Consider the following 27,788-nt stretch of genomic DNA (forward strand, 5'->3'; position numbering starts at 1 on the left):
CTCACTGTAAAGAAGTTCACTGTAGCGGAGCTGACTGTAACATAGCTGACTGTAACGGAGCTGACCTTTAATGAAGTCTAATGTAAAAGTAGAATATAACAGCTCTCACTGTAAAGAAGTTCACTGTAGCGGAGCTGACTGTAACATAGCTGACTGTAACATAGCTGACTGCAACGTAGCTGACTGTAACATTGCTGACTGTAACATAGCTGACTGTAACATTGCTGACTGTAACGGAGCTGACCTTTAATGAAGCCTAATGTAAAAGTTGAATATAACAGCTCTCACTGTAAAGAAGTTCACTGTAGCGGAGCTGACTGTAACATAGCTGACTGTAACGGAGCTGACCTTTAATGAAGCCTAATGTAAAAGTTGAATATAACAGCTCTCACTGTAAAGAAGTTCACTGTAGCAGAGCTGACTGTAACATAGCTGACTGTAACGGAGCTGACCTTTAATGAAGCCTAATGTAAAAGTTGAATATAACAGCTCTCACTGTAAAGAAGTTCACTGTAGCAGAGCTGACTGTAACATAGCTGACTGTAACGGAGCTGACCTTTAATGAAGCCTAATGTAAAAGTTGAATATAACAGCTCTCACTGTAAAGAAGTTCACTGTAGCAGAGCTGACTGTAACATAGCTGACTGTAACGGAGCTGACCTTTAATGAAGCCTAATGTAAAAGTTGAATATAACAGCTCTCACTGTAAAGAAGTTCACTGTAGCGGAGCTGACTGTAACATAGCTGACTGTAACGGAGCTGACCTTTAATGAAGCCTAATGTAAAAGTTGAATATAACAGCTCTCACTGTAAAGAAGTTCACTGTAGCAGAGCTGACTGTAACAGATTTGCACAAATAGTATATTTATTCCACCAGCGTTAAACATGTCTGGTGGAGGTAGATGTGATGTTAGGGGGGGGTGATAAGAGGAGCTCTGAGGGCAGCAGGTCTGGTGGAGGTAGATGTGATGTTAGGGGGGGGTGATTAGAGGAGCTCTGAGGGCAGCAGGTCTGGTGGAGGTAGATGTGATGTTAGGGGGGGGTGATTAGAGGAGCTCTGAGGGCAGCAGGTCTGGTGGAGGTAGATGTGATGGGATGGTGATTAGAGGAGCTCTGAGGGCAGCAGGTGGATCTGTTCTGTATATTCAGTGAAGTTCAGTAAAAATCTCAGTCTGAACTCTAAAATCTGTCGACCCTGTCGTCCGCCAGTCTACCGAGACCTTCAGAAAAATTAGCTGACAGTTCAAAAGCCCATCCATCTCCCTCCCGCCTTACTTTACACACACACACACACACACACACACACACACACATACACGATCAGAATCCTCTGAGTTCGACAGTTCTCAAAACCCACAACCACACCCCCCCCTCACCACCACCTCCGCCATCTCCAGCCCCGCGGGGAGGTTTCGATAGCACTCCTCTGTGACAAATGGCTCTCTGTCGCCGTGTGTGTGTGTGTGTGTGTGTGTGTGTGTGAGAGGTTTGGCCGTGTGAGAGGGGTGAGACGGGGACACACGTCCCGACACCTCCGAACCCTCATCGATCTCCACCCTCACCTCTACACACACTGTCAGAGACAGGAGCACACACACACACACGCACACACTGTCAGAGTACACACACACACACTGTCAGAGTACACACACACACACACACACACACTGTCAGAGTACACACACACACACACGTCAGTGTTTAACACACTTTTAACCCTAAAAGTCTACATTTAATGTTTAAACTGCCTTCAGCTTCAATCCTTCTGTACACTCTGTACAATCTTCACACAAACAGCACTGACCTGTAGAATGAGTAACAGGGTTGAAAGTAACAGGGTTGAAAGTAACAGGGTTGAAATTGCAGCAGGTTTGAGAGTAATGTGTTTTAAGATTAAATGTTCGAGAGTAAGAGGCGCAATTCTGGGATTAAGTGTTACGGTATAGAGCAACTAGATCGAGAGTGACAAATTTGAGAGTAACAGGATTGAGTTTAACGTATTTTAAAAATGTGGGATTCAGTGTTTAAGCGTTTACAGTAACAGTGCTGAAAGTAGCAGAGTTAAAATGTCTGTATTGAAAGTTGAGTTGAGAGTAACAGGGTTGACAGGAGAAGATTTGAAATGATCAAAAAGTTTGAGAGTAATGTAAAAAAGTTTACATGGTCAAGATTAACATAACAAAAAATTTAAATTAAGAATTGAGTTGAGAGAAAAAGGGTTTACAGTATCAGAGTTTAAATTATCAACAGGTTTAATGAGTAATTGTAAGTGCGTGTAACCGTGTAGAGAGTACCAGGATTGAAATTTGCAAGGATGGGTATAATAGACTTGGTATTAAATCTTTTGAGAATAACAGGATTGAGTGTAACATATTTGTAACATATCTTCTCCTGATGATGCACTTCCTGTCGGCGGCGTGAGCAGTCGCAGCGGCCACCCCGGCAGCAAAACACGGTGCTTTTGTTTGTTTTTCTGTGTAAATAATCCGATCTGAGCTCGCAATCATGCAAAAGTTTGCTATGGGAACAACTTACGACCGACAGACCCTGCTAGACCTGCAAAATCAACAAAAATCTGTACTTACAGACGGTCTAGGCCTGCTAAGATCCGCGGCGTTTCCTGAGCCTGCTAGCCGGAAGAGGTCTCTCCGCAAGCGTTGCGCGAGGAGCCGAAAGCGCGGTTAGAGAGCCGGAGTCCGCGCTAAGCTAATGGCTAACTCCAGCCGGCCAGCGGTTCCATCTCTCCTTCTCTCCAACGTTTGCTCCCTGCCGAACAAGATTGACTATCTCCGGCTCCAGCGAACATCCCAGCGCGAGTTCAGAGACTGCTGTGTGTTCGTTTTCACGGAGACGTGGTTAACGGACTCCATCCCGGACTCCGCGATTGAGGTGAGCAGCATGCTAAGCTACCGCGCGGACCGCGACGCCGGCCTCTCGGGCAAAGTACGTGGAGGTGGGGTGTGTGTTTACATCAACACAGCATGGTGTAACAACGCTGCGCTGATCTCCAGCTACTGCTCGCCGCTGGTGGAGTTTGCTGTAGTCAGAGCCAGGCCATTCTACCTGCCCAGCGAGCTTAGCAGCGTCTACATAATAGCAGTGTATGTAGCACCCAGTGCTAATGCTAACAGTGCTAATGCTAACGCTCTGCAAGAACTGTACACAGTTATCTCCAAACTCCAGAACTCACACCCCGATGGACTGTTTATTGTTGCTGGTGATTTCAATCACAGTAATCTGAAGGCTCTGCTGCCCAGCTTTCACCAACATGTGGATTTTCCAACCCGTGGAGCTAACCTGCTCGATTGTGTGTATACTAACATTCCCGGTTCGTACAGAGCAGAGCCCCGCCCCCACTACGGCTACTCTGATCATATTTCTGTCATGCTCATCCCAGCATACAGACAGCTCATCAGACGTGCCAAATCAGAGAAGAAGCAAGTTACAACCTGGCCTCCAGGAGCCATCTCTGCTCTTCAGGACTGTTTTGAGCACACTGACTGGGACATGTTCAGAGAAGCTGCTACTTCTGATGACTCCATCAACCTGGAGGAGTACACAGACTCAGTGACTGGCTACATCAGCAAGTGCATTGAGGATGTTACTGTCTCCAAAACCATCACATCCCGCCCCAACCAGAAGCCGTGGATGACTGCAGAGGTGCGTGCGCTGCTGAGATCCCGAGACAAGGCCTTTAAGTCAGGGGACAGGGCTGGCCTCCGAACAGCTAGAGCCAAGCTCTCCCGGGGGATCAGAGAGGCAAAGCGCACCTACGCAAAGAAAATCCACGCCTACTTCCAGGACACTACTGACACTCGGCGCATGTGGCAGGGCATCCAGACCATCACCAACTACAAGTCACCCTCCCTGCTTGTAACAGTGATGCCTCCCTTCCAGATGCACTGAACTCCTTCTAAGCAAGGTTCGAAGCACAGAACTACACGACAGCATGGAAGACTACACCTCCTCCAAACGACCAGGTACTGTGCCTGTCCTCAGCTGATGTGCGGAAAACTCTACTCACAGTCAACCCACGGAAAGCCCCAGGACCAGACAGCATACCTGGCAGAGTGCTCAGAGGATGTGCAGAACAACTCACGGATGTTCTCACGGACATTTTCAACATCTCTCTGAGTACTGCAATCGTGCCGACGTGCTTCAAGACGACCACCATCGTCCCTGTGCCGAAGAAGTCTCAAGTGTCCTGCCTTAATGACTACCGTCCCATTGCACTTACTCCCATCATCATGAAGTGCTTTGAGAAGCTGGTAATGAGGCACATCAAAAACCAGCTCCCGTCCTCACTGGACCCTCTGCAGTTTGCGTATCGTCCAAACAGATCAACAGACGATGCCATCTCTACTGTGCTCCACCTGGCTCTCACCCACCTGGACAACAAAGACTGCTATGTTCGAATGCTGTTCATCGACTTCAGTTCAGCATTCAACACCATCATCCCTCAGCATCTGATAGGAAATCTGAGCTTGCTGGGCCTGAACTCCTCCCTCTGCAACTGGGTTTTAGACGTCCTGACTGAGAGACCACAATCAGTCAGGATTGGAAACAACACCTCCAGCACCACCATACTGAGCACCGGCGCCCCCCAGGGCTGTGTGCTCAGCCCACTGCTGTTCACTCTGCTGACTCATGACTGTACTGCAAAGTACAGCTCAAACCACATCATCAAGTTCGCTGATGACACAACTGTAGTTGGCCTCATCAGCAAGAACGACGAGTCAGCATACAGAGAGGAGGTGCAGTGGCTGACGGACTGGTGCAGAACCAACAACCTATCTCTTAACGTGGATAAAACCAAGGAGATGGTTGTTGACTTCAGGAGAGCTCCAGGTGTCCACCACCCGCTGAACATCAACGGCTCTGCTGTGCAAATTGTGGATAACACCAAGTTCCTCGGTGTTCACATTGCAGAGAACCTCACCTGGTCCCTCAACACCAGCTCCATAACCAAGAAAGCCCAGCAGCGCCTCTACTTCCTGCGGAGACTGAGGAAAGCACATCTCCCACTGTAGAAAGCATCCTGAGCACCTGCATTACCGTCTGGTTTGGGAATTGCAACACCTCAGACCGCAAGACCCTACAGCGGATAGTGCGGACAGCTGAGAAAATCATCGGAGTCTCTCTTCCCTCCATCACTGAGATCTACACCACACGCTGCATCCGCAAAGCCAACAGCATTGTGGACGACCCCACCCATCCCTCACACGGACTCTTCGCTCTGATGCCGTCCGGCAGAAGATACAGGAGCATCCGAGCCTCCACTACTAGACTCTGCAACAGCTTCATCCACCAGGCAGTCAGACTTCTCAACGCACAGAGACAGAACTGAACTCCCACCCCACCCACCACTCACCCAACACACTCGCACAAAACTAAACTGTACACCCCTCCCCCCTTTACACTCACAAAGAACTGAACTTCACCCACACACACACCCAGTCAGCACACAGAGGCTGACATGACTTTATTTGCTGCACTCTTAAAAACTATAAACTCTACCTCAGTAACTGCTGTGATTATATATGTTCTATATGTTACAGTATGTCACACATCTCTGCACCTTATCCCCACTATACACTTTATTATACCATATCGGTACTGCACTGTCCTGTCTTTAAATTGTCTCGTCTTTTGTATTTATTGTATTTATTGTTATTTAGTGTTATTATTTTATAATTTTATGTTGCACTGTCGTCACTCCTGCACTTTATGTTGTCTATTGCTTATGGTTCTATGTTGCACCATGGTTCCGGAGGAACGTAATTTCATCACACTGTGTACCTGTACTCAGATGTAATGACAATAAAAGCCTCTTGACTTGACTTGACTTGACTTGAGAGAAGTGGGATTTCGAGTAACAGGGTTGAGCGTTTTATGGTTTACAGTAACAGGGCTGAAAGTAGCAGGGTTCAGTATCTACAGTTGAGTTGAGAGTAGTCTGGGATTGAGTGTAACGGGGTTGAGCAGGATTGACAGTAACAGGGATAAAGTTCTGGGATTGAGTGTTTTGACAGTTTTAAGAGTATGATTGAAATTCGGAAGAATGAGTGTAATAGACAAAAACATTTGAGAGTAACATGATTGAGTGTAACATATTTGAGAGAAGTTGAATTTATAGTATTTAGAGTAACAGGGTTAATAATAGTAGAAGGGTTAAAATTTCAGAATTGAAATTTGATTACTTGAGGGTTGAACATAAAAAAGGGGTCGAGAGTAAGAGCCTGAAAGTACTGAAATAGAGCAAGTTTACAACATGTCATTACCGAAAGCCCATGCTACTTTTATTTAACTCTATTTCTCTCTCTCTTTTTCTCACGTTCTCTTTCTCTCTAAACCAATTAGTGTAAATTATATCACTTTTAAATGAACCATAATTGTGAATAAAGTGGGCGTGGCCTCTCATGGTCGCCTGGGAGATGCAGGTTGATGGATGGAGTGACAATCCATCAGGGAGAAAGAGTGATAGATGCTGGAGCTGGAGGCGTGACCTTACTCTCGTTTTTTCTGTTGTTCTCGTCTTCCCTCTTTTTTCCCCTCCTGTCTGCTGACCTTGAGCTCCCCGAACGAGAGACATGACATCTGAGCTGAGAGAAAAAGAGAGAGAGAGAAATCCTGAAGGGTCTGACCCAGAAGGAAATGCTGAGAGCAGCATTCTGTCTAAACATCTCTCTCTCTCTCTCTCTCTCTCTCTCTCTCTCTCTCGCTCTCTCAGAACTTCCTTCAGGCCTGTAACAATATATTGTCTCAGAAATGATTGTGATAAACAATATTAACGTCATTTTAAGACCATTTAAAAACCACTGATGATGTAATAATGATAATATAATATCATAGCAAAGCAATTATACCCTGTAAATACAACAGGTTTATAATAATCATATTTTGGGGAATGTATTCCTGATTCGATTTTCTCACAATAGTGAATAACAAAACAAACATAAGGAGACTTTTTTTGTCTTTATGTTTTTTAAAGTGTCAGTCTGTATTATTTAGTTTCCAATCTGAAAGCAGAATCATTTTTGAGTGGAGAAGAATATGGATAAAATATTGTGTTTAATGGTATCAGTGTGCTGAAATCACCATCACTGCTAATCCTAATAATATATTCATTCTATGAACTGGGGTGTCAGGTTGCTTTTCGCATGAGTTCTTCTTCTTATGGCCACGTCACGCGTCTTTATGTACTCACGTCACACGTACAGCCTCTAAAAGAGGATCCGGCTCAGTTTTACTGAACGTGAGCGGCTGGTGGAGCAGCGGAGACTTCAGAAGAGGAAACTCAGAGCTCAGTAGCTCCTCTATTCACTCATTGTAAAACCAAAGAAATGAAAACATACAGACATCGGCTTTAGGTGTATAAACAATGAAAAATGCACCTTGTATGAATGCTCGCTTTTCTGTACTAAGCGTAATCAAACTACTTACACTATATTATAGAAAATCTTTCGTTCCTTTTGGCTTGTGAGGGCTGGGTAGAGGATGTAGTCTTTCTTACCTTTTAGCGGAAAAAAATACACTTGTGTGATTGGCTTCAATCAAAAATGACTGACAGGTCCTATGCCCTTTGCTCACGCCCACTGGTTCTCTGACCTGCACTAGTGTAATTGCGACCTCTTGTGTTCAAACAATGCAACTGCATGATATTCCATAGTAACAAAATATGAAATTGTTTTTGTTATACGCCTACTATAAAATATGCTCTGATGTGCACAGGTGTGTATGTTAATTTTGTGTATGTGTGTGTGTTTATGTTTGTTTTTGAGTGTGTGTGTTCTTTATTCTCTGCTCAAACACCCCACAGTACAGTGTAGTGCAGGTGTGTGTGGAGATAAACTGGGTCCAGTGTGTTTCTTTATGCTCTTATGAAAGAGGATTTACTCCGCTAAGTGGATTTCAGCAGTAGAAGTAAAGAGTGGGCAAAAGGTGGGGTGGTCCAGCATGAGTGTGTTAAAGCTGTGTGTGTGTGTGTGTGTGGTGAGTGTGTATCAAAGCCAAACAGGTTTTCTCTCAAAGAAAACAAAGTCAAGATTACACTCAAACTCTGCTACACTTTATACAACACACAATGCTCTGTTTTCTTTTAGTTATACACTTTTGAATACTAAAATATTAGATATTATTCTATAAACACCCTCAATAAACACTCATATACACTAGAAATTTATATATTAGTCTATAAACACCCTCAATAAACACTCCTATGCACAAGAATAGGAGATATTAGTATATAAACACCCTCAATAAACACTCCTATACACTAGAATAGGAGATATTAGTCTATAAACACCCTCAATAAACACTCCTATACACTAGAATAGGAGATATTAGTCTATAAACACCCTCAATAAACACTCCTATGCACTAGAATAGGAGATATTAGTCTATAAACACCCTCAATAAACACTCCTATGCACTAGAATAGGAGATATTAGTCTATAAACACCCTCAATAAACACTCCTATGCACTAGAAATTTATATATTAGTCTATAAACACCCTCAATAAACACTCCTATACACTATAATAGGAGATATTAGTCTATAAACACCCTCAATAAACACTCCTATACACTAGAATAGGAGATATTAGTATATAAACACCCTCAATAAACACTCCTATGCACTAGAAATTGAGATATTAGTCTATAAACACCCTCAATAAACACTCTTATGCACTAGAATAGGAGATATTAGTATATAAACACCCCCAATAAACACTCCTATACACTAGAATAGGAGATATTAGTCTATAAACACCCTCAATAAACACTCTTATGCACTAGAATAGGAGATATTAGTCTATAAACACCCCCAATAAACACTCCTATACACTAGAATAGGAGATATTAGTCTATAAACACCCTCAATAAACACTCTTATGCACTAGAATAGGAGATATTAGTCTATAAACACCCCCAATAAACACTCCTATACACTAGAAATGGAGATATTAGTATATGAACACCCTCAATAAACACTCCTACACACTGGAATAAGAGAAATTAATCTATAAACACCCTCAATAAACACTCCTATACACTAGAATAGGAGATATTAGTCAAGTCAAGTCAAGTAGTTTTATTGTCAGTACTGCATATGTACAGGACATACAGAGAATTGAAATTACGTTACTCTCCTTCCCAATTTTACAGCAAGTACAGATAATAGATATAATAAAGGAGAGAATGGGAGACACTATGGGTACAATACAGCAGGGACACAAATAGACATACATGAGACAAAAACAAGGTGCAGTAGTGTGGGGGAGGAATAGATATATAAATATAAGTAAATAAGTAAAAATAGATATATAATTATAATATAAAAGAGTGGGAGACACTATATGTTCAATACAGCAAGACACAATAAACATATGTAAGACAATAGTGCAATATTGATGGTGATTGAGATGGAATGACAGTATAAATAGTAAATAACAGTAGTGCAAATACGGTATATGGTATATAGCTAAAGGCTGGTAAAGTGAATGGGTGCGTAAGTCCTTAAAGTTCACAGTTTAATTAAGTGGAATTAAAGTGCGTATAGACAGTGCAAGTATATCAGTAGTGCAGGTGTTGTGTAGTGCAAGTCCGTTTGGAAGGGACCAGTACTTTGTGCATTGTAGTGCAGAGTTTCAGTACTTTATTAGTGGGGGGTCAGGATGCTGAGTGAGTGTGTGCTGGGGGCAGGATTGGGATGGGGGGTAGAGCAGGATTAGTCTATTAGTCTATAAACACCCTCAATAAACACTCCTATACACTGGAATATGAGATATTAGACTATAAACACCCTCAATAAACACTCATATACACTAGAATAGGAGATATTAGTCTACAAAACACCCTCAATAAACACTCCTATACACTATAATAGGAGATATTAATCTATAAACACCCTCAATAAACACTCCTATACACTAGAATAGGAGATGTTAATCTATAAACACCCTCAATAAACACTCCTATACACTAGAATAGGAGATATTAGTCTATAAACACCCTCAATAAACACTCCTATACACTAGAATAGGAGATGTTAATCTATAAACACCCTCAATAAACACTCCTATACACTAGAATAGGAGATGTTAATCTATAAACACCCTCAATAAACACTCCTATACACTAGAATAGGAGATATTAGTCTACAAAACACCCTCAATAAACACTCCTATACACTATAATAGGAGATATTAATCTATAAACACCCTCAATAAACACTCCTATACACTATAATAGGAGATATTAGTCTGTAAACACCCTCAATTAACACTCCTATACACTAGAATAGGAGATATTAGTCTATAAACACCCTCAATAAACACTCCTATACACTAGAATAGGAGATGTTAATCTATAAACACCCTCAATAAACACTCCTATACACTAGAATAGGAGATGTTAATCTATAAACACCCTCAATAAACACTCCTATACACTAGAATAGGAGATGTTAATCTATAAACACCCTCAATAAACACTCCTATACACTAGAATAGGAGATGTTAATCTATAAACACCCTCAATAAACACTCCTATACACTAGAATAGGAGATATTAGTCTACAAAACACCCTCAATAAACACTCCTATACACTATAATAGGAGATATTAATCTATAAACACCCTCAATAAACACTCCTATACACTATAATTGGAGATATTAGTCTGTAAACACCCTCAATTAACACTCCTATACACTAGAATAGGAGATATTAGTCTATAAACACCCTCAATAAACACTCCTATACACTAGAATAGGAGATGTTAATCTATAAACACCCTCAATAAACACTCCTATACACTAGAATAGGAGATATTAGTCTATAAACACCCTCAATAAACACTCCTATACACTAGAATAGGAGATGTTAATCTATAAACACCCTCAATAAACACTCCTATACACTAGAATAGGAGATGTTAATCTATAAACACCCTCAATAAACACTCCTATACACTAGAATAGGAGATATTAGTCTATAAACACCCTCAATAAACACTCCTATGCACTAGAAATTGATATATTAGTCTATAAACACCCTCAATAAACACTCCTATACACTAGAATAGGAGATATTAGTATATAAACACCCTCAATAAACACTCCTATACACTAGAATAGGAGATATTATTATATAAACACCCTCAATAAACACTCCTATGCACTAGAAATTGAGATATTAGTCTATAAACACCCCCATTAAACACTCCTATACACCAGAAATGGAGATATTAGTCTATAAACACCCTCAATTAACACTCCTATACACTATAATAGGAGATATTAGTCTATAAACACCCTCAATTAACACTCCTATACACTAGAATAGGAGATATTAGTCTATAAACACCCTCAATAAACACTCCTATACACTAGAAATTGATGTATTAGTCTATATTAGTCTATGGGTGTTTATAGACTAATATCTCCTATTCTAGTGCTCCTATTCTAGTCCTATGTGTGTGTGTGTGTGTGTGTGTGTGTGTGTGTGTGTGTGTATGTGTGTGTGTGTGTGTGTGTGTGTATGTGTGTGTGTGTGTGTGTGTGCGTGTATGTGTGTGTGTGTGTGTGTTGGCTCTTTCCTTCAGTTGTATTCAGTTTCCTCACACACACACACACACACACACACACACACACACACACACTCCTGTGGGAGAGATCGCTGGCAGACAGTTTTACTGAGTATGCCTGGAGTGGACACACACACACTTATACACACATACACACACACACACACACACACACACTAAAATTGGGCTGCAATCTGCTATCCATAATTACATTATAGAGTTAGAAAGAGACAGACAGAGAGAGAAAAGAACGAACAAAATAATGAGAAACAGACAGAAAAGAAAAAATATATATTATACAAACACAAAAAAACACCCAAAAATGGAAAAATATAATGAGAGAGAACATTGCAAGAAGTGAAGAAAGAAAAAAACAATAAAAAAGAAAGAAGACCTCAGAATGAAAAACAAAACAAGAAACAAATTGAATGGAAAAGAAGCAAACGGAGAAAAAGCAAGAAAGGAATAAGATGAATAAAATCTAAACAAAGCGAATGTGTCACAAAACAAAAAAGATTGAATATAATAATAAATAAAAGAAATATAACAGAAAAACTAATTGAAAATGAAAAAATGGAAAAAGACAGAGAAAAATGGAAGAAGGAATAGAAGTAAAAAAAATAATAGACAGAAGGAAGGTAATGTAGGAATCAAATTAATCAAACAAAGATATAGAAATAAAGAGATTAATTAATAAAGAGATGTAGAAATAAGATTGTAAGACGTATAAAACACATCTGCCTTTGTTGATTTTTTCAGTGTTTTTGTTTTTTCTCATGGATGGGGTTATATTTATGATATTATGGTGTATGGTATAGGGGTGGGCGATATGGCTCTAAAACAATATCCCGATATTTCAGGGTATTTTTGTGATAACGATATATTTGGCGATATAGGAAAACTAAAATAATTCATTAATTTCAGGAATATAGTATAATAGTATAACAGTATAATCATAATGAGGCAAAATAAATAATATAGCATAAAATAATATAATGCAGCAAATAATATTGCAGAATATTTAGTGCATGCATATAAACTGCAAACTAAAACAATTATACAATAAATACACCTAAAGCTTCACAGTAAATAATAGACTACTTTTAAGACAGAACAGCCCTATTATCACGATATGGATTTTTAATATCATGATATTTCTGTCACGATATATTGTATACCATATAATATTGCCCACCACTAGTATGGTATATTGTTTTCTTTGTTATTTTATGTGTATTGTATTGCATGTGAAGCACTTCACGGCTCTAGAGTGCGACCAGTTTTGTTGCGTAAGCAACCTAATTTCTCAGTAGTGAAACATTAATTTTTTTTTCAGTTGCACCAGCGCAACCAGTCGTCTCCATGTGATTCAAGACTCACATCCCCGTCTAAACCAATCAGAGCGAGTGAAGGGCGGAACCCCCCTGTCATATCATTATATTTCAACATTGAGGCATGTTTTCAACATAATTAATTAAGAAAAAAGTGACTAATTTACCTCGGAAATTGGCCTGTCACTACTATTGCAATATCCTACAGTACGTGAACCTGACCTCAATATATATATATATATATATTTTTTTATAATCGTGATATGGTCTTTTGTGTTTATTTGTATGTTTGTTCACATATAAAAACAGTGAACAGTATTTTAGCTTCAATAACTGTGCTTCAATAACTGTGCCTGCATACACACGCTTTAGTGTGGACTAAAGTAGATAATGAAATAAGTATATAATTCCCAAACTAATTATAATAAATGATTAATTCAATTTTCGCAGTTTTAAAAATGTGCATGCTTGATTTTGTATGCTATTCTGTTATCATTATGTCAGTGGCATTTTCTATATTAGTCTTAAAATTACAAAAATATCGTGTATCGCAATAATTTTTGGGACAGTATATCGTCCACAAAAAAATCGATACCACTTTAAAATAAGACCATTATAAATGATTTACAATTAGTTTATTAATGGTTACTAATTAGGTTGTAAATGCCTTAAAATCATTAATAATCAGTTATAACACATACGTAGAAAGGGCAACAATGACCTGTTGTTTGTCAAATAGTGAACTCACAACCCTCTATATTGTTGCCCTTTCTATGTATGTGTTATAACTGATTATTAATGATTTTTAAGGCATTTACAACCTAATTAGTATCCATTAATAAACTAATTGTAAACCATTTATAAACCCTTTATAAAGGTAGTCTTATTTTATCATCGTATTGTGACAGGCCTACTTAGAAATACAGTTAGGATGGCCTGTTAGCCATCTCCATTAACACCAGCAGTCTGTTAGCATAGCTAGCATTGGGCCAACAGCTGCATTCTGGTGCTATAAAGGTATTATAACTACAGACTGGAGTAATCTATAGTCATAATCCACATATCCTATAAAACCACAGCATCTACAAACACTAACCAGCACAAACACATCTATCTTTTTATAAAAAAGCGAATAATTTAGTTCAGAAATAGAGGTAGGATCAGTCGTTAGCCTTTAGCTATCTTCAGTAAAATCTGCAGTCTGTTAGCCTAGCTAGCATTAGCACCGACAGCTGTAATCTGGTGTTGTGAAGGTAATCGGTAACTAAATCAAGTGAACTACAGCCATAATCCACATCTAATATTAAACCACAGATTCTACCCACTCTAACCAGCACTAAGAAATCAATCTGTTCATCAAACTATATAAAATTAGTCTTGGGTCATGGAGGATAATCCATAAGATATTATAAGCTATTAGATGTTCGGTTAGAAGCCTTTAAAGCACTTGCCCTTTTACATTTTATTTTTATTAGATTTAAGCTTATATTTAGGATCAGTAAAGCACTTTAAACACCTTTTCCGTATATTTTCTTTCTTTTAGAATTGTGCTTCAAGTAAAGTTTAAACTTTATGCTGACCAGATTGTAAGTTAATCATTTACAAGTCAATATTTCCTAAATAGACAGTGCTAAAAAAAAAAAACTAAAAAAAAAGTCGACCTGTAAAACTGCGGTGTTAAAGCCAATGCAGTTGAAAAAATTTGGGTGCATCAGACATTTGTTAAAAAAAAAAGTTAGGTGCACTGGTGCAACCAGTTCAACAAGTTAGTCTAGAGCACTGCACTTTGTAGCTTTGCCTGGAAAAGTGCTTTATAATAAATACTTACTAAGATTGAAGCAGAAAAAATGAAAATAGAGAATGAAAGACAGACATTAAGCGGCAGGTTGTGTGTTTTGGATTTTGGTTTTGGTTTCTAATATGAAGGGAGCATATTCAGGGGTTGGACAATGAAACTGAAACACCTGTCATCATTTTAGTGTGGGATTTTAGGTTTCATGGCTAAATTGGAGCAGCCTGGTGTTCAATCTTCATTAATTGCACATTGCACCAGTAAGAGCAGAGTGTGAAGGTTCAATTAGCAGGGTAAGAGCACAGTTCTGCTCTAAATATTGCAATGCACACAACATTATGGGAGACATACCAGAGTTCAAAAGAGGACAAATTGTTGGTGCACGTCTTGCTGGAGCATCTGTGACCAAGACAGCAAGTCTTTGTGATGCATCAAGAGCCACGGTATCCAGGGTAATGTCAGCATACCACCAAGAAGAACCAACCACATCCAACAGGATTAACTGTGGACACTGTAAGAGGAAGCTGTCTGAAAGGGATGTTCGGGTGCTAACCCGGATTGTATCCAAAAAACATAAAACCACGGAATTCAATGTGCACCTCAACTCTCCTGTTTCCACCAGAACTGTCCATCACCACAATCAATTATTCATTGTCCAACCTCTGTATATCTTTTTATGTTTACGTTTTTGATTATTAAACAATTTCATGTTTTTTTCTTTATTGTTTTGATGAGTTTAGTATTAATATAAAATACTGAACCAATACAGGAGTTCACACTTTTGATATATATTTTGATATATATATATATATATTTTTTTTTTTTGTGTATGTGTGTGTGTGTGTGTGTGTGTGTGTCTCAGATCGATGTCTGGGTGGTTGTGGGTAGATTTTAATGATGCCTTTATTTTGGCATTGAACCAGCGGATAAGAACAGATTATGTGTGTGTTTGAGTGTGTAGGTGCGGGTGTGTGTGTTGTGGTGGAGACGAGGGTTAGTCCAGAGACCGTGGCGGATCCCATAATTCCCTCTGGCAGTGAGTGAACCTGACCGACAGCTCAGAGTCTGCTCTGCTGATTTTATTCCCTGTTTATTTCAGCCTCAAAAACAACAAAAACACCGCAAAAATGTAGAGGCAGCGGCGGGTTCTGAGGTACTGATATCTCCTGTACGGGTTTTACACAAAATGCTTCTATAACTCACTTATACAGTGATATATATATATATATATATATATATATATATATATATATATATATATATATATATATATATATATATATATATATATACAAGCCATCAAACCAAACTGAACTGTTATTATATTTGCACCAGGAGTAAAGCAGCATAAAGTTATCCAAAAGCAGTGTGTAAGACTGGTGGAGGAGAACATGATGCCAAGATGCATGAAATTAAAACTGTGATTAAAAACCAACCAGGATTATTCCACCAAATATTGATTATTTCTGAACTCTTAAAACTTTATGAATATGAACTTGTTTTCTTTGCATTATTTGAGGTCTGAAAGTTCTGCATCTTTTTTGTTATTTCAGTCATTTCTCATTTTCTGTAAATAAATGCTCTAAATGAGAATATTTTTGTTTGTAATTTGGGAGAAATGTTGTCTGTAGTTTGAGTAAAATAATAAACATAAACCTATAAATAGCAAAATCAGAGAATTTTGTATATATATATATATACACAGTACTAGTCATAAGTTTAAAAACATTTTTTCCCAACATAGTAAATGAATATTGAAGAGATCCGGACTATGAAGGAACACATAAGGAATCATGTAGTAACTTATTTCTGGTCTATTTTCATTTATAAGGCACATTAAGCGACACTAGTGAGGATGCTACATCGAAGTGAACAAGTGTGTCGCCATGTTTCCCTTCTAATGGGGAAGCTGAAGTTAGGGGAAACGCCTAAATAAACAAAACTGTAATTCTTAAAAAAAACATTTTTTTTTTTTTTCAAATTTAAACAAGTGCTGGATGTTAATCTACACAGATTTCCCTCCTAAAACTGTTTATTTGGGTGAGTAAATGAGCGCTTCCATTTATTTACAGGAAGATTAGATTTCCAGTATTTTGTCCAATGGTGAAGTTCAGTGAAGTTTCTCCAGCACTAAGGCTGGGTGCAGCAGCATTAGCATTAGCACCGCTAGCTGATAACGCCCTGGGTTACTGGAACACTTACGAGTTAAGTCTAAAACTCTCCTTTATAACTCTGTACATAAACAGAGTGGCTTTATTTTCCTTTTTCTTAATACCTGACTGGTAAAATTCATTTATTAAGCACACTGTTAATTTTTGGAAAAATAAAAGGATTTTAAGTGCACCTTATAGTCTGAAAAATGTTGTAACCTTACTTAATGCTCAATTTTGTTTTTGTTTGTTTTGTTTTGTTTTTTTGTTTATTTAACACAATATTTTGTTTAACACTTTTAAATTTAAAATCCTTAATTTTTTCCAAACATTATCTGTGGAGATGTTTTCTTGTGGTTTCTGAAGCTGGTAACTTTGATAAACTTATCCTGTACATCAGAGGAAACTTTTCCTTTCCTGGAGCAGTCCTGATGAGTGCCAGTTTCATCATTTCAACATTTTTAATGATCTTTTTTACGACTGCTCTTGAGGATACTTTTAAAGTGCTTGAAATGTTTCAGATTGCACTTGTTTTTCTTAAGACCTTATCCACTTTTTATAGTGGATGTAATTATAATGTAATTATAGTGGATGTAATTATAATGTAATTATATTTATATTAGTGGTGTCAATTAAAATATTAGTATATACTTGTTTGTTTGAGGGAGCAAAAATCTGCTGTTAACTTGCGGTATCTAAGGCTGGTAACTCTGATAAACTTATTCTGTACAACAGAGGAAACTCTTACTGATGAGTGCCAGTTTCATCATAAAATTGTTAATCTCTTTGCGACTGCACTTGAGGATACTTTCAAAGATCTTAAAGTGTTTTATTAAGTGCAGGCAATGCAGATAAGCAGATTTATTTTTATAATATAGTGTATATATGTGTTAGTTGTGATGTCACAATCCTGATTGATTCAGAATATGCAGATTTAGCAGTGTGAACGCACTGGTGTATTAATGTATTTTTACACTTCATCAAACAGAGTGATGATAATCCAGATCTTGGTGATATGAGCGCTTTAATTAATGAGCAGCGACTTCTTAACGTTAAACACATCCCATGATCCCCTCTGGCTGTGTGAACCCGGCTGCAATCAGCCCACGCAGCGCTGGATTGGTCGAGCCCCGGGGACATGTCTTATTGAGGATGTCTCATTGGCTCTCGGACCCGTCAGTCGCGTGTGCCGGACGTCAGCGCGTGAGTTCTAACGACTGATGGAGGAGAGAGAACACACGTCCAGATTCCTGCTGATTCACACTGGGTCACCCAGCATGAATCTCCGCTCTGCTGTCAGTGTGAATTATAATAATTACAGTGTGAACAGGAGACGAGCTGTGCTGCTGTTCATCAGCATCTTCCTCCACATCACTGAGAGCAGGATTAAGCTTTAATTCACTTACAATTAATCTGGATTATAATTCAGAACGTTTCCCATAAAACAGGTTTAAATGGAAGAAACAGTTTTGAATGGAATTGAAATGTAAAAATAAATTAATCTGAATAATAATACAAATTCATTTAGCTCATTTTAATCCAGTTCAGTTTAGTTTAATCTGATTCTGTTCAAATTAGCCCACATATATTCATATCAGTTAAGTTCAAAGCATCCAAGAATGGAAATGTGTTGAATGGAATTGGAATGCAAACAAAATAAATTATCTAGTTTAATGCAGTTCAGTTTAGTTTAATCTGATTCTGTTCAAAGTAGCCTAATTTTATTCAAATCAGTTTAGTACAGTTCAATTCTATTGAATTTAGTTTAATCTGATTCTGTTCAAAGTAGTCCATTTCTGTTTAAATTAGTTTAGATCAGTTAATTTCAGTTTAGATTAATCTGAGTCTCTTGAAAGTAGTTCAGTTCTATTGAGATCAGTTCATTTTAGTTAAATTTAACTCAGTTTAGAATAATCCGATATGTTCAAAGTAGTCCAGTTCTAATTCAAATCATTTTAGTACAGTTCAATTCAGTTTAGGTTAATCTCATTATATAAAAATGTTTTCATCTATTCTAATCAGTTTAGTTTAGTTCAATTAAGTTCAGTTCAGTTTAGATTTATCTGATTCTGTTTAAAGTAGTCCAGATTTATTGAATTCAGTTTAGTACAGTTTAGTTCAGTCCAATTTTGTTAAATCTGATTCTGTTCAAATTAGTCCAGTTCTTTTTAAATCAGTTTAGTTCATTTTAATGCAGTTCAGTTTAGATTAATCTGATTGTTTAAATAGGTCCAGTCATGTTCAAATCAGTTTAGTTCCACTAAGCATCCACTAATTTCAGTTTGTTCAAACAAGCCCATTTCAATCTTGTGTATTTATGTTTTTGTCCAGTCTAGTCCAGTTCAGTTCAGTTCTGTTCTGTTTGTCTTGAAATGAATTCAGTTCAGCTCAATTCTGTTTGATTCAGTTCAAATCAATTATTTATTTTATATAAATCATTGCAAGTTCATATGATTCAGTTCCATACACTTCAGTTCATTTCAGGTTAACTGCAATTTAGTTCCACCTGATAGTTTTTACGGTTGAGATTTTTCATAGTTTGTTTTTAATGTCCACAGACTCCCTCACCCATTCACTCTGATGTTATAAAGAAGGATCCTTTTATGCCCACACTTTTGGAACGAGGCACAATAGAAGGCAGTTAGATAAATCAGAGCTCATTTAAAGTGGGGAAAATAAGTATTTGATACACTGATGGGTTGTGGCTGGGTCTTCCAGCATGACAATGACCCGAAACACAGCCAGGGCAAGTAAGAAGTGTGTGTGTTCTCCCAATATACCGTTTCTCTGGTACTTCTTTGCTACATAACTTTTTGACCCATTTTTAGGACTGAAACAGCTGTAGCTCTTCAGTACTTGAACACACACACACACTCCTCAAAACAAACACCTCAAAAAACACACACCTACACACACACAGGCAAAAACGTCCGTGTGCTGGAATGTTCGACACACTTTCTGACCTTTTGTCATTTTTATACTGTGAGGAGTGGGATGATCTGGACGTCTGTCTCTCTCACACACACACTTAAACACACACACACACTTAGACACACACACACACACACACACACACACACACAGCAAAGCCACTGGACCATGGCTCCAGGACCCAAAGGCCTGACCAGTGCCAAAGTGGTCACAGTGTCCAGCAGGCTGAGAGACGGTCAGCTGTAACTGAACATGCAGTTACTGACCGGTCACACACACACACACACACACACACACACTTAAACACACACACACACAGCAGAATACATGTGGAAACCCTGGAATAACTCCAATCTTAAAAAAACAGATCAACAGAACTGACACAGCTCTACCCATCAGATTCACATCATATATTTACATCTAAATCCTGAACAGATCCTCACTGATGCCGGATCAGACCAGATCAGTTCAGTTCAGTTTAGTTCAATCCAGAGACTGTAAAAAAGATGGACGCCGTGTCGCCGTTCTCATTCATTCAATGAAAATGAAGCTAGAATCTTCCTCCATGTTGGCGATTCTGAAACCCGAGTCTGTAGAGCGCAGTAGAGACCAGAGGAGGGAGAAAGACTGTGGAGAGACAGCCTACTCATTTAAATAACCCCGCCCCTGAGGACTGCCTCCACAGAGCTACACACGGTCATTAGTCCCGCCCCGGCTAGGTGTAACCCCGCCCTTTTACACACCAATAACCACACCTTTTTGAATAGAGCTGAATAACGTTTTAAAAAACGAATTCTGTGGGGATATAAAAATGTAACAATATAATCAGAGGTTACACTAAAGCTGCTGCATTTAAATAATGGAGGTAGAATTACAGTATATTAGAAAAAAACGTGATTGAAAGTTGTTCTGTTTTGGCATTGAAACCTATGGGGATGGGTGGAGTTACACAGCTTTCTGAAACCAAACAGCAGGGGGCGCCCGACCTGTGGTGGCTTCACTTTTGAGAGACGATGCTCTGTCCAGCTATACACAGTCTATAGTTCAAATCAGTTCAGCTCAGTGTAAATCAGTTCAGTTAAAATCAGATCAGTTCAAAGCAGTTTAGTTCAAATCAGTTCAGTTCAGTTCAAAGCAGTTCAGTTTAAAGCAGTTCAGTTCAAATCAGTTCAGTTCAGTTCAAAGCAGTTCAGTTTAAAGCAGTTCAGTTCAAATCAGTTCAGTTCAGTTCAACGCAGTTCACTTCAGTTAAAATCAGATCAGTTCAAAGCAGTTTAGTTCAAATCAGTTCAGTTCAGTTCAAAGCAGTTCAGTTTAAAGCAGTTCAGTTCAAACCATTCCAGTTCAGTTCAAATCAGTTCAGTTCAACGCAGTTCACTTCAGTTCAAATCAGTTCACTTCAGTTCAAATCAGTTCAGTTCAGTTCAAAGCAGTTCAGTTCAGTTCAGTTCAACGCAGTTCACTTCAGTTCAAATCAGTTCACTTCAGTTCAAATCAGTTCACTTCAGTTCAAATCAGTTCACTTCAGTTCAAAGCAGTTCAGTTCAGTTTAAAACAGTCCAGTTTGGCTTAAAACAGTTCAGTTCAAATCAGTTCAGTTCAGTTCAACGCAGTTCAGTTCATTTAGATTTAGTTCCGGATAATAAAATTTATTTGATTTCAGTTCAAATAATCTATTTTGACTCAGTTCCAAGACGTTCTGTTTAATTTAGCTTAGTCCACTTTCATTTAACAGTTCAGTTCAAAATCAGTTTAGTTCATATGAGTCCGGTCCAGCTCTGAATGCGTTATCGCTGAAGAGCAGTGGCAATTAGTTGTGTGTTTAGCTATGTGTGTGTGTGTGTGTGTGTGTATAAAGTGTTTTGAATTAAAGTGATTAAGCAGGAGCAGATTGTCTCTGATGGCTACAGGTAAACATACAGGATTGAGTTAGAGATCATCAAACAGCTGTTGAACAACACACACACACACACACACACACACCGACCAAGGTTAATAATACACATGTGGTTGGAGTGTGTGTGCGTTGTTATATTATGTTTATTACATTAATTGGAGTTTATTCTAATGTTATATCGAGTTAATTACAGTTAGACACTCTCACTGACTTACTTCCTATTATCCTATTATACCACAGTTAGTTCCGACCCTGCAATGTGATTGGCTGAGAGGTGTTCTATGAGTGCCGTTATCAGCCGGTAATGCACTGTAACCGAAGCTCTCCATGTATTACTCTGCCACATACAGGTAACCTAGCAACGATGCAGCGCTTACAAGCCAAACAGCGCAGCTACAAACAGAGCAGTAATGGAACTGTTTTAACTGGTGGAGTTTTTATAACCAAACAGATCCTTCTTTCTCCTCCTCTTTAACTCTTTAAAATCTTTCAATAAACAGTGATAATGGAACTGTGGTATAATCACAATAATACGCTCGAGGGAGTGCTATAAGGTGTAATATTGGCACTGCTGTTCTGATCTACAACCGCAAAACAGCAGTGCCAATATTACACATTATAACATGAACCTCTCGCTTAAATAATTGTAATGTTTGTCATTGTTTTTATATTTTCTGTGTAAATAATGATTTAATAGCTCGTTATTCATCGTATATTTATCTTTCTGCCATGAGATACTGTAGATAACCCACTTTACCCATGCTGTGCATTAGCTGCTTGGTCTGTTAGCATTGTGGCTAATCCACTCCAGTCCTGCTGTGCTTGGTCTTAGTGTCTGTTGGCTGCACAGATCTACCCTGCTTAACCTGGCTGTTAGCATGGAGGCTATCCAGACTTGTATCAGCATGTTGGTTGATTAATTTTATAGATTAAAGATTTGTTGGTGGGGGAGTATTTTGAGTATTTGGATGTTTAGTCCTGCACTCCATCCTGCATGTGCAATGCATTGTGGGTGATTGCTAACTTTCACTGTGTTTCTGTAGAGGTGGGATAAATTCATAGAAATTTGCTTTACCTGCTTTATTAATGTGTAAAATGTGGTATAAAGCAGCTTTAATGCAGGTGTGTTTCTGAGATTTGTTATTGTTGTTATTGGGAAAAGTGAGATAAAGTTGGACAGAAGCAGCAGCAATACATGCTGGTATATTACTAATACATCACGGATCCTGCTGTGGGCCAAAGCGTAATTATCCACCTGCTGTGTGTTGGTTTGTTTGTTTGTTTGTTTGTGTCCTGCTGCAGGTGTCAGGTGGCGAGGCTAGTGATGTGAATCAGAATGAGCAGATTAGTGATTGACAACACGGCGAGAAAAACGAGTGCAATCCGCCGCGCGAGAGCAGATCCGGTTGCAGAATCTCTCGCTCCGAATGACATCAGCGAAATCCACACGGGCTTTATTCAGCCCAGCGAGACCCACGCGTCCAGCTTACACCGGCTTACTGCTGACTTACACTGCGTTATATATAACACTTACCCTGGACACTATATGAGAAACACCTCCCTGCTGCTTACAAAGCCGGCCACTATATCAGAAACACCTCCCTGCTGCTTTCAGAACTGGCCACTATGTGGTATGGCTGGGAGATTATTCTCGTAGGGTTCAGATATGGTCCGACCGCCTGACTTAATGTGTAGGGCTAATAACATGGCATTAATATAACAGCTTTAAAAGTCACGCACGTGTCTGTCTAGTCACTAAGACAGTAGTGAATTGGGACACGGCCAATGGAAGTGGAACGCAGGTAAGAGGTGGGCCTGGTGCGGAGGGGGAAGATAAAGGGGGACGCACCCAGGTGAGCTCACCTCCACTTTGGGCAAAAACAAAGGGCGTCTAATTGTTTGGCGTGGCACTGTCGTTGCTGGAAGAACTCAACTAGCGTATCTGTACTGTTGGGAGCCACTAGCCCGGAGGCAAGCTGAAGAGTGTGTGCGCGTGTGTGTTGCTGAATTATACGCCTAGGTTGGTGTGTGTGGTGGCGGCGATTAGCTGTGGTGGCTACCTAGAGCTGGCGTAACGTTGCCTATATATCCGTTGGTTACGGAGCCGGGGTGCTTCTACTGCCTTGATGCCAACAGTATTTGGCGTTTGAGTGGGACCGCAGTCTTGGTGCTTGCGGGCCACTGTTTTCTCCCTCCCTATAAATTATTTTTAAGTTTTACTATGTGAAGTTTCCTCTTGTTCGTTAAGATATGATACAGCTGTTTAATTGAGCCACTGCTTATATATATACATTTTAGTGATTATCTATCTCTTCTCTATACTAATGCTCTGGCTAGATCTGGATGGTTGAAATTATTTGTATGTTTTTGTTGTAAAATATTGTAATAACATATCACAGGCCGGTTATTTTTTTGTTGTTGTTATTGAAGCCTTTTTATTTTTTTGTTTTCTTTTGTTTGTGGTTAAGGTGTGGACTGCCCCAGTATTCTGGGTTGTGGATTTTGTTACGGTGTTGCTGTGGCTTGTTGTGTTTTTGTTTGATTGGAAAGATTAGAGTGTAGTGTGGTAGAGTGTGTGCTGTGGTGATCTTTATTGCTAGTGTGTGAATTCTGTGGGTATGGACATTCCTTGACCACATTTTCTTTTGGCCTGTGATTGTTATAGATTTGTGTAGTTCAACCCAGATCTGGTACAGTAATTTTTAATAATTATTAAAGTGTTTCTATTTTTAAAAAATATTTTTGTCATGAACTCTAAATAAAAGTATATATATAAATATATAACTGCAATTTGACATCCTGATTGTGCCTGTGAAATTTTGGTTGGCTCAGGTACTCATTTAGTTGAGTGACCTAGTGGGGGTCCCCGTTTATAATATTAGGGGTGGCGTAGTCGTAATGGCAGGGTGTCTATATGGGTAAATTTTTAGTGTGTGAATAATATCGCACAAGGTTTTAATTAATATTGGTCACAACTATATCAGAAACACCTCCCTGCTGCTTTCAGAACTGGCCACTATATCAGAAACCCTCAACTTTTACTTTCAAAACTGGTCACTATATCACAAACACCCCAAACACTTACCTTCTGCTTTCAAAACTGGCCACTTTATTAGAAACACCTAAAACTGGCCACTATATTAGAAACACCTAAAACTGGCCACTGAATCAGAAACACCTAAAACTGGCCACTATATCAGAAACACCTAAAACTGGCCACTATATTAGAAACAACTAAAACTGGCCACTATATCAGAAACACTTAAAACTGCCCACTATATTAGAAACAACAAAAACTGGCCACTATATCAGAAACTCGTAAAACTGGCCACTGAATCAGAAACACCTAAAACTGGCCACTATATCAGAAACACTTAAAACTGGCCACTATATTAGAAACACCTAAAACTGGCCACTATATTAGAAACACCTAAAACTGTCCACTATATCAGAAACACTTAAAACTGGCCACTATATCAGAAACACCTAAAACTGGCCACTATATCAGAAACACTTAAAACTGGCCACTATATTAGAAACACCTAAAACTGGCCACTATATTAGAAACACCTAAAACTGGCCACTATATCAGAAACATCTACCTTCTGCTTTTAGAGCTGGCCACTTTATTTGAAACACCTACCTTATGCTTTCAAAACTGGCCAGTATATAGGAAACACCTAAAACTGTCCACTATATCAGAAACACCCAATGCTGGCCACTATATCAGAAAAACTTAAAACTGTCCACTATATCAGAAACACCTACCTTCTGCTTCTAGAACTGGCCACTTTATTAGAAACACCTACCTCCTGCTTTTAAATGTGGCCACTATATCAGAAACACCTAAAACAAGCCACTTTATTGGAAACACCCTACAAGTCTAACCTGTGCTTCCGCTCAGATGATGGCCAGTTTATTGGAAACCCCTGCTGTAGTGGTGAACTGGTTTATTAGTGAGAGGATGAGGGTAGTTTGGAGCTCGTTAGCGGTCGGTGGCTCGCGCCGCGTGGCTAACTAGGTCACGCAGCTGATCTGCACGTGTGCCGAGCGTCCGCTCCCGTGCCGGTATTGATTGTTGTGTATTTCGGCGGGGGGGGCGGGGCTGGTGCCGGCGGTGGTCACTCTCGCTGTGTCTTCATTACCTGCCGTGTTTTCTCTCCGGGAGACGAGGCTGATGGCAAAGGGCGCTCTCTCTCACGCCACATGCTAATTTCCACCATATTAGCGGCTAATTGCAACGGATAGCGGGGAGCGTTGGGCCGCGGTCGCGCCGGCGCTCGGACTCGCTCCGGCCGGATCGGGTTTCGCTCTCGCGCTGCTCGCGTTCGTTAGAGCGGAGGTTCGTTAATAACTGTGCTAATTAATGATCTCAGGCTAATTACTGCAGGGAGCCGCCGGCTAATCAGAGAGCAGAGAGCGTCTCTATTAACCAGAGCAGCGCTGACCGCTCACCTCAATACAAATTACCTGTTCTACTCTACAGACAGAAGTACTGAGACACATGTTTATTTAAAATTCTAAAGTTAAGATAAAAAAAGAGCCTTTTATTATCCCACTCTGAGAAATCTGCATTGTTACAGCAGCATAAACAATAGAAGAAAATGTGCGAAGAGTATAAAATAAATGGGTCAACAAAAGTAGATACACATCTGCTATTTAAACAAAATAAAACATATATATACAAATTTACATATGATAGTTTAAATATAGAAAAAGAAATACTAAATAGGTTTCTATTATATAAACCTATATAAACCTTAATAGATTTCTATTATATATTAAATGTGTTATTTATCATTATCATTATTTATCATTAAAAGACCTTATGAATTGAGGATTATGAATTTGATGTAAAAATCAACAATCAACTTAATAATTTGTATAATTTGTATAATAATAATAAGTTCCTTTCTAGTGTAATGCTTCTTCAAATTAACTTATTTATTTACACATATTAGTCTATATGGAATTGAAATTAGGTCTGTACATTTGCTGTAACTTCCTGTTTAAGAATTCTGAACCACACTCAAAAAATGAGAAAAAATAAGAAAAAAGTAGATTTTATTCCAGTGTTCTTCTGGAGAAACAATTTGCACACTTAAATTCTTCCTTTTCTGGGTAAAATAGTTATTTTACCGTTTGTAGATCTTACTGTGTAGCACCTAAAAGGTGGTTCTGAAATGGTTATTTGTTTAGTTACGTTGTTGTTTATCCAGGTACTGTATTTTTCTCACTATAAAATGCACTTAAAATTTTCCCAAAAATTGTGAGTGCGCCTTAAAATCCGAATGCTGCTGCACCCAGCCTTATTGGAAATCTGAAAATCTAAACTGCCTGGTGCTTGAGCTACACAACCATAGAAACCACTAAACATCACAATAGCAAACACTTTGCATACAATGGAAATCACCTAGCAACCACATAGAAAACACCAACAACAGGCTAGTAACCACAGAGCAATAACTTAGCAACCACTTAACAACTCGATTGCAAACACCACAACCACCAACAGTCTAGCAACCCCTTTGCATCACCACAAAAAACAACTGAATTACCATAGCAACAATATAGCAACACCTGAAATACCAAAACTACCTCTTGTTAATCCTTTTAACATCACCATAGCAACCATCTGGAATACCAAGAACGGCCTGGTGGTTGAGCTTCACAACCATTCTGTTTTCTTAATAAAAATATATATTTTCTAGTTTTTATTACTCTGTTTGATTTATAATATTTGTGTTTTTATTTTATTGTGTGAATTTTGTGTTGACTAGATTTATACTTTTTTAACTAAATCTCTCTCTCTCTCTCTCTCTCTCTCTCTCTCTCTGCAGTGGTGTTTAATGGGTGTGATGGTGATGAAGGTGTGAGGAAGGTGAGGATGGTGAGCAGTGACTCCAGGTTCAGGGTGGATCCGGATGGTTCTGTTTACACTCTGAGAAACGTCTTCACCAGTCTGACCAGTCCGGTCAGATTCACAGTGACCGCACACACAGCGGAGAACACACACACCTGGGAGACCACCGTACAGGTGCAGCTGCAACGTCCACAGGTAAGAGTTCTTAAAAATCTCCCTCCAATAAAATCTACTTT

At 39.0% G+C, this 27,788-nt stretch overlaps 1 protein-coding gene across 3 annotated transcripts in view; it reads left to right on the forward strand.

Moving 5' to 3' along the window:
- LOC103042003 (cadherin-4) overlaps positions 1-27,788 on the forward strand; it is a 626,601-nt gene that overhangs the window by 460,161 nt on the left and 138,652 nt on the right. For all 3 annotated transcript variants that reach the window (XM_049463121.1, XM_049463120.1, XM_049463122.1), the window contains one exon: positions 27,530-27,747. In XM_049463121.1, coding sequence (XP_049319078.1) covers positions 27,530-27,747 — 218 coding nt within the window. The remainder of the gene's footprint in view (positions 1-27,529; positions 27,748-27,788) is intronic.

Source organism: Astyanax mexicanus, chromosome 13, assembly GCF_023375975.1.
Source record: "Astyanax mexicanus isolate ESR-SI-001 chromosome 13, AstMex3_surface, whole genome shotgun sequence".
NCBI classification, from domain to species: Eukaryota; Metazoa; Chordata; class Actinopteri; order Characiformes; family Acestrorhamphidae; genus Astyanax; species Astyanax mexicanus.